Source organism: Sapajus apella, unplaced genomic scaffold, assembly GCF_009761245.1.
Source record: "Sapajus apella isolate SASKATOON/1434 unplaced genomic scaffold, GSC_monkey_1.0 scaffold102, whole genome shotgun sequence".
In the NCBI taxonomy this organism is placed as follows: Eukaryota; Metazoa; Chordata; class Mammalia; order Primates; family Cebidae; genus Sapajus; species Sapajus apella.
This window is the reverse complement of record NW_022437042.1, coordinates 6,636,844-6,645,666: the sequence shown is the minus strand read 5'-3', so window position 1 is coordinate 6,645,666 and position 8,823 is coordinate 6,636,844. Positions and strand designations below refer to the sequence as shown.

Sequence of the window (8,823 nt, the reverse complement as noted above, 5' to 3'; positions counted from 1 at the left end):
TTCCTTCCTTCCTTCCTTCCTTCCTTCCTTCCTTCCTTCCTTCCTTCTTCCTTCCCTCTCTCCCTTTCTTCTTTCTCTTCCCTTCTTCTTTCTTTCTTCCCTTCCCATTCTCCCTCCTTCCCATACCCACCCTTCCTTCCTTATTTTTCTTTCTTTCTTTCTCTCTTTCTTTTAGTCCAGTGTTGAAAACCAGATATGGGCTTATTCCTGATGAATCAATCAGTAAAGGAGGCTAGAAAACACTAAGTATGCACACAGACATGTGCTATGTACTAGGGGAGCCACAACATATAAATTTAGGGGCTAGCCAGTTGTTTATTATCACACTGGAGAGAAATGCTTGGGAAAGTATAGCATAGAGCAGACCCAGTGAAATAACAGCAGAAGGCAGTTGTACTCCATGCCAGATGAATGATATGGACAAAAGCATTCTGTGGGTGTTTAGAGGTGGGCAAGACCTCTGCTCCTCAAAACCAAGCCTCCTCTTGTCCGGTCACCTCAATAAATGGCATCACCATCTTACCAGGTCTCTCAAGCCAAACACATAGTAGTCATCCAGGAATCCTTCCTCTCCTTCACGTCCCACAGTCAATCTATCCCCAAGTTCCGTCAATTCTGTTTCCAAAGTGTATTTCAACTTCATCCCTTTTTCTCCATCTCCAGCTTAGTCCAAAGCTACCATCGTTTCTCATCCGAATGACCACAATGGACTTTCATTTGTTTTCCCTTCTTTTTTACTTGCACCACACTCCGTTTTCTACAGAAATTTAGATCATGTGACTCCCTTGCTCAGAATCCTCCAATGACTCCCCATCACAATTAGAATAAAATTCATACTCCTCAGCATGGCTTCTGTTTATACTCTATGGCTATGATCTGGCTCTTGTCTACCTCTACGGTCTCCTCTCGGCCACTTTCTACCTACTTGTTATACTTTAGCCACACTGGACTTCTTTCAATTCCTCATCCATATCACATGACTTTGCACTTGCTATTTCTACTGCTTGAAACTATTTCCCTCCATTCTTCACATGGCTGCCTCCTTCCAGTCCTTCAGTCCTCAGCTTAAATGCCCCTTCTCAATGAGGCCATCACTGAACGTCCTTTCGAAATTAAACCCTATCCATTATTATCTGCCTTTGTTTCCTTCATAGCACCTTATTTAAGTGTGAAATTATTTTATTTGTTAATTTACATGGCTTTTGTCTATCGCCATCATTTGAATGTAGGTTTATAAAGCAGGAACCATATCTAACCATATCTATCTGGTTTTTATTGTAGCCTTAGCATCTATTACATTAATGAATCATTGTGAGCTGGAGTGGTCAGGGAAGGCTACCTTGGGGAGGTAGAGGTTGAGATGGGTTTTGAAAATTGGAAGAATGGTTACCATATCAAGATGAAGGAGAGAATTCCAGGTAGTAGTATTAGTAAGATTGCTGAGACAGGAATGGTTCTGGTTCATTTAGGCAACAGTGGAAAATGGAACTTCCTACAATGGGAGGTTCTCATTAGGTAGCATAGGGAGAATGGGTTTGTTAGTTGGTTGAGGTATAATCATGTCAAATCTTGAAGAATAGACCGCTTTTTTCAATGTGGGCAATAGAAAGCCATTGAAAATTTTGGAACAGGATCCTAGTACAGTAACGTAAGAATGCTTTTACAGTAACGTAGTAAGGGGGAAATTAGTGTAAAAGTTTATGGGAAGTACTTCCTAAGCAGAGCAGATTAGTCCCATCAGCTAAATGGCTGCAGGGGAAAGTATAAATTTACATGAGTCAGAAAGGTTTCTTTGACTCCAAGACCATAAACTTGTCCAAACTATTTAGTTAGACAATTAGAGAAAAGATACAAGGATAAATAGATAGATGGTCTTTTCCTCGGGTTCTTCTAGTAGAGAGCTAATGAGCAGAGAAGGGTCACAGAAGATGAGGATAAAGTTCATTAACTGCCTCTTCTGCTTTTGAATAAATGAGAGGTTACAGTGTTGGTGGACCCAACATTTAGTTTTTAAAATGGTTCAGGAGAGAAGTTGCCTGACTTACAAACTTAGGTTCTGAAAATAAAATCGACATGCACTAGATTATGCTGTATACAATACATGGAAACAGGTTAATTTGTATTCTGTGTTTGGACAAAATGAAATTTATTAAAATTTGGGTGAATTAGAACATTCAAGCTATTTTGGTATCTCAGTCAGACAGGGTGCTACGTGAACACACAGTATTCCTTCCTGATCCTGCCCTTTGTTCTCTTTTCCCCTCCCCAAAGCCCCATCTCCCTTCTCTCTTGCAACCCACAACTTATCTATCTTTCAAGGCTAGCTTCTCTAGCAAGTTCTGAAAACTCTACTTTTCTGGAGTGCAACCTTTTCACAATTCTTAAAGTATTCAGAGTCTACAGTGTAGCACTCAATTTGACATTGTTCAGTGTTCTTCATGAATTGTTTCATGAATATCTTTTTCTGTCCACACCCCCTGGAAACCATATTATATATGTATCTATCACAGGATTGGTGACCAACATTGGGGGTTGATAATGGCTTGCAGAATAGATTGACTAATTAATTGATAATATATAAGTTAGGGTTAGTAGCAAGATACAAAGTATCAGTATCTGGTCTAATAGCTCAAAAAAAAAAAAATCACAGATTCGTAGAATGTATCATTAAGAAGGGACACACCTTAGATGAGGAGGCCAAGTCCAAGAGCACATCAATGAGTTGGTCAAGGTCAATTTGTCAGTAATCTAGTTAGTGACAGAGCTTGGACTAGACCTCTGGTCTCCTGCTTCAGGTTCATGAAATTTGATGACAGTTTGGAGGTAAGTACAATAGGCAAATACAGGCCTAAATATTTCCTATTAAGATTTGATGATGCAGCAAAGTGACAGTAAAGTGAAGAGTGTTCTGGATTCCCAAGAGCAAAATGGCCCTTCACATTAAGTTTCTTAGAAGGACCTCTTATCCATGTACCCCTCAGGCAGACAGGCCTTTCATTTGCCACTTCTTCTGAGTTTAAAAATTCTGAGTTAGAGAGAACTACCCCAGGCCTCTAAGCTGAACCTTAGGCAAATGACTGATAAAGTAACATTGTCTTCTGGAATGTCTTGGTGATAGGATCCCTTAGTTTTACCAAGGAACCTGTCAAAGACAACTGGGTGTTAGAGGAGCCTGTTTAGATGAATTACGATGTGTGCGCTTTAGCAAATTAAATACCTTACTGTATATTATTTAAGATCAGAGTGTTAATTTCTGAGCCTGTTTCAATAGAGTGTTTCCTCAATATATTGTCTCGCTGTTAGGGGAGACTGGACATGTTAAGGGTGGTATGGCTATAGAGTGTCTCCCTATGAAAAAAAAAATCAATCCCCAAAGCCCAGTTTAGCTGTTTTACTCATTATTTCTATCAGAGAATTGTTGAGGCCTGGTAAGCTGAAATCCTAATGTGATCTGATGGAGCAAGTCCTGGAAGCAAGAGACATTGCTACCAGTCTCACTTCAGTAGTGAAACTGCTGTATGAAAAAGCACTTGGACTTCAGCTGTCTCATCTACAAAATGGGGATAATTACAATTTCTGACAGGATTAATTTTCCAAAACTTTCCAGTTTAAGCCTCTCTCTACTTAGATTAAGCTGCTTTTACTTTATACATTTTAGACCAGATAAAATTTTTGGGAGGGGAGGAGTTCTTTTTCAACAATTGTGATTCTACCAAGAGTATATTCCAAACTGCATTTTCAGGGAAGGCCTACATAGCTTGAAAAATTAGATTCTAAAATTACTATTACTTTTGATTTTTTAATCTTAATCTTTGATTTATTTGGAGTATTAAATACAATTTTAAAACAGGATTAGATTTTATTTACTGGAAGCAAAGGGCACATGAGCTGAGGAAATTTGAACACAATTACATGAATATCTAAAGAGGAGAGCAGATGTCTCTTCTTACCTCGTTCTGTGTCATAGAGGTACACAAACTTCTCCCACTTGTAATGACCCAGAAGACTCAGAATAGCGCCCTTCAAGGCTGGGCGCATCTGGATGACAAACTGCACATCTGCGTCAGTGGGGAAGCTAGGCGTAACAAAGGACGTGTGCAGGGCCCCGCAGAAGGAGGTCAGGGTGTTCATTGACATCTGGTCATAGAATCCAAAGATGGCATACACCCCTCTCGAGAACTGGGAGCAGACTGCAATGAGAAAAAGAGAAAAAGATTTCAATAGCTCAGTGGTCCTTTGCTGCAGCTTGTAGGGTTAGAAATACAATATTCAATTAGGCTCCAAATTGCATACCTCAAAAGAAAACCTCTAGAAGCCCCTGTAAACACAGTTACCCAATGGAATAGTAAGAAAAGGAAGAATTAATTTGATATAAGTACACACTCTCTATGTGTACAATGAGCTGGAAACTGAGAAAATGTGGGAAAAATAGAGGTGAAGATTGTCCTACTCCCTTTCAAAACCCTCCCAGCTCATCTCCAAGGCATTCAGGGCTCTTATACTTACACTTTAGCTGCCCTGGAGCCTCTTAGTGTACTGATGCCCCCATCAAAGTACAACTGTTTTGCATACCACCCTTCATTCCTTTTTCTCATAGGTGACTGAGAATTTAGTCAGACTAACTGCTAATATGTCTGCTAGGAAATATGTTACCCTTGAGGTTACATAATGCCTTAGCCACAGTTATGTTATTATTAGGACCCTTAATGTTGGCTATGAATTTAGAGGAGTTAAGGCTCTGGGCAGGCCATGGGAAGACTGTCCTTTCAGTGCTCACTGAGTCACAGGGTTAACTGGCTGCCTGTTCAGCCCATGTGTAATTGGTCTATCTTGATCCTTTTGCATGTATCTTATAGACTCTATTAGCCCACATGTAGAATTTCCACATCCCCCTCACAGTTGTCACCTTTCCTTCATTTCAAAGTGGGCCACATCGTGCGTTTTCTCTCTTCTGGCCCATAAGAGCTTAAAAAATGTGAACCAATTTTAATATTAGCTTCAGTAGAACATAATTAGCAAAGCAAATCAGCTATAACAACACTGTGTGTTGCATTCCCAAACAAAGTGGAAATGATCTTTAGATTATCTGCACCACTGCTCACTTCCATTCATGCGAAGAAGAAACAACAGGCATAATGTGGTGTGATTTAAGGGGTCCTGCATGGTCTCCCTTACCTACTAGAAAACCCTAAATATCACTGTTAGGTCTACTTCTTCAGGTGTTTAAGAGAAGTCTGTTGCCTGGGAGAGGGATTAAATAGAATCTCATTTAGCAGTTATTGTGGTAAGATAAATTAATGTCTGATTAGATGCCAGGATGAGTGGGAAAGCAGAAGGGTAAGTTTTGATCGGCATGAGTGGGTCAGAGAAGAGAATGTGTAGGAGGTTTAGACTTTTCTCTGAGAGGAGAAATAGTGAAGACGTTGGGCACCAAAAATAAAGAAGGTATTGAAAGCATGAAGGCAAGTGGAAAACCAATTTAATTCATTCCTTGACCCTGTTGTGAGAGAGAGAGAGTTCTCAGTGGATGTGGTATTTTGCTTTCCATGCATTCCGTTCAAATCTATGTTGATTAGGGCTATTCTCTTTTTATCAACCAAAGTCATTAGCCATTGGCTTGAGCGTAGCATTTCAAAAGTGATTATCAGTCACTTAACCATCTCCAACATAGGAGACAATAGTCTTCAACTTGAAGAATTCTAAGTGACTCTCCATAGGAAAGGCCTTTATATTAAAAGGAAAAATCCAACTAGAGAAAGGTCTGGGGTACTTCATGACAAGCGCCAAAGGGAGTACAACACTTAGAAACAAAAGGGATATCTTGGTCATCACCAAGGGCGATGCTAAGAAAAGTCCCATTCTCAAATTGATCCTCTAAGTGGAGAGTTTTGCAATACCAAGTCAAATCTTGGCAGATGCACATAATGTTCTGTAAAAAATTGACAATGATGATGATAACATCCAAAAATAATGATAATAGCCATTGATAATAACAGCCAATAATAATGGTCACAGTATTTAGCCAGACACTATACTAAGTACTACACAAATATTTTTTCATTTAATATTCTCACCAGCCTTATGAGGTATTGCTATTATTCCTATTTAATAGATAAAAAATCCGGAGACAAAAAAACCTGTTCTAGCAATTAAGCAGAGGACCCAGAATTTGAATCTGAGTCTGCTTGACCCAAAGCTCACACTCACATGGACCCATATCCAGCAATGTTATTAAAGAGTAATTATTAGCCCATATGAGATTGGGTTTCTAGATTTAGCAAATAAAAACAAGATTTCCAATTAAATTTGAATTTCAGGTAAATAATGTTTTAGTATAAGTATACCTCAAATTCATACATATGCTAAAAACATAATTCATTGTTTATCTGAAATTCAAATTTAACTGGGCATCCTGTATTATATTATCTGTCACCCAAAAAACAACCTTTCCTTACTAATAATGGTCATGGGGCTGGAAGGCTAGAACAAGCCATCATGGCCCTTTAACCAAAATGATTCAAATGGTACCTGGTAATTCTCAGATTCAAACCAACTGGCAAGAGAAAAATGAGGATCCATGAATCCTATACAAAAATAGTCTCGTGGGAAAATGCAACATATTTTCAGCAAGAACTCCAACCCGACTAGATTATGGGCAATAATTGAGGGGGAAGATAAGCTTAAAAAGAGGGAAAACTAGAGCTATGATCCACTTTCAGTTTCAAAAAGCTCTTGAAATAGTGGAAGGAAACAGAAAATGAAAGTATTTATGGTGGCGAGTTTCTGGCTAATACAAAAACATCTTGTATTACTCCTCTGATCATTGATTTTGAACTCGGGGTGCAGAATTAATCATTATTAGTTCATACATAAACTGTTCATATTTTATTTATTGCATTTATTTATTTAGGCTATAATAAATACCTACAAACCCATTACCCAACCCGAGAACTATAACATTACTGATAGTTACTTTTTTTTTTTTTTTAATGATCTGTGGTTTTCTTTTTAATTATCTTAAGTCTTATGATCACACATCCACATCATTTTTAAATTTGTGTATATCTCCTCTACTTTAATCCCTTTAAGTTGGCAAAAGCACCATTCCCAATCACAAATACACAGCAGTTGTACAGTTTTGTTTCTGAATGGCTGTTTAAAGACAATCCTAAATGTTACTTTTATCTATATACTATTCTTCTGGTCTATCTCCCTGTATTGATAACACGCCTACCCCTACCGCTGCCCCAGGTAAGTACTGTCTTGAAATTTGTATTTATCATTACCTTGGTTTTTAAAAAATATACAAACACATACACCTAAACAATGTATTATTATTTTTGCTTGTTTTAAAGCTTTATGTCAAGGGAGTCGTATTGTATATGTGAAACCCAGACTTCGGTAAAACTTTATGAGTTGTCTCCAGGAAGGTGAACCCAGTGGAATCTTTAAGCCTGTGTATTATGACAAGAAGAATGAGACAAAAGAAGAACTTATAAAAATGTGTGGGGAGCCTGTGTGAGAAAACCCACTGAAATTTAAAAATTCCAAACTAAGCATCAGCTCTGGTTGTGACTCAGACAAGGGACTCAGGAATATTTATAGATCAGTGGCAATCCTCAGGGAATAATATGCTACTGTGGTCCAAAAGGCAGATCCACTGTCTTTTAGTGGTGGACATCAATAAGAAGAGTGTTAGAAGAAAATCAGGAAATGCTCGACTCCTTTCATATAAAACAGAAGTACAACTGTCCTGCAAATATTGACCCCTGTGCATCATTACCTGTGCTCCACCCACTCCAACATAGACAGACATCAGTAGAAGGCCTATAGAGGATTAGCCCAATGGGGAAGACAACTGCTATATGAGGACAGTGTTAATGGCCTCTGAAAGAAATTGGGGCATGGGGACCTGTGAAGAGCCTTTCACAGCAGATCTTTGGCCTGTTTCTGGCTGCCAAAGGGAGGGCTGAATGGAACACTGAGCTGACCCACTCACAATGTCTATGATTTTAGATTCTTAGAATGTTTGAGCTAGAAGGAACTTAAATATTTTTTATTCACTGGTTTCTCAAGCATAGTTTTTAGTGGTGAAATCCTTTCTCCAGATGAAATTTTACGTGGAAAAGTCCAGTTTATAAAGAGACAGTGGAGCTCGCTCTTCTGATTGAACAGAGTTTCACTGGTCTGATGTCTAGCTATCATAAAGAAACTATGACACAAAGGGGGAAGTATCTTACACAAGGTCACACAATGAATTATGAACTAGTCTCTTAGAAAAGCTTTACTGGCATCTCCTCACCATCCCTACTCCAGAGCTATCTAGTGCAGCTAGGGTCAGGATTCACCTGCATGAAAGTGACTTACCTTCCATGCCTAGCCCTCAGATAAGGTAGTATAGATGGCTCCACCAGGAGTTTCCCATGATTCATCTGCTGGCTGCTTCCCTCAGCTCCCTCCAGCCCCAAATAACAGCAGTGAGAGCTGGTTGCAGATTGGTGATCTTTTGGGACTCATGATTCTTTTGGGACTCATGATTCTTTTGGGGGATGTTTGTTTCCTTTATCTGAATCCTTAATGAACCACACCCATTTCTTCATCTTAGAAGACTGTCTTTGGTAAAATGGTGATGGAAGAAATATTTGTCTTGGCAATCTTACAAATCATGAAGGGCAGAGGGAAGAGCAGCAACTTCTGAGACAGGCAGACCTTGTTTCCACTCATGACTCTGCCAGTCATAAGCTGTGTAACTTTGCGCAAGTTATTTGACCTTTCTGAGCCTCAGTATAGGATCGTTATTACATAGGCAGTTTCTAAAGTTAG

At 39.0% G+C, this 8,823-nt stretch overlaps 1 protein-coding gene across 7 annotated transcripts in view; it reads right to left on the bottom strand.

Annotated features, from left to right (window-relative positions):
* Nucleotides 1–8,823, bottom strand: part of GRIA3 (glutamate ionotropic receptor AMPA type subunit 3) — a 315,596-nt gene that overhangs the window by 240,866 nt on the left and 65,907 nt on the right. For 6 of the 7 annotated variants that reach the window (XR_004262735.1, XM_032258415.1, XM_032258416.1 and 3 more), the window contains one exon: nt 3,951–4,190. The exons of the other annotated variant lie outside the window; for it this stretch is intronic. Coding sequence is in view for 5 of the 6 variants with exons in the window: in XM_032258415.1 (XP_032114306.1) it covers nt 3,951–4,190 (240 nt within the window). In the remaining variant the exon portion in view is untranslated. The remainder of the gene's footprint in view (nt 1–3,950; nt 4,191–8,823) is intronic. 7 annotated transcript variants of the gene reach the window in all.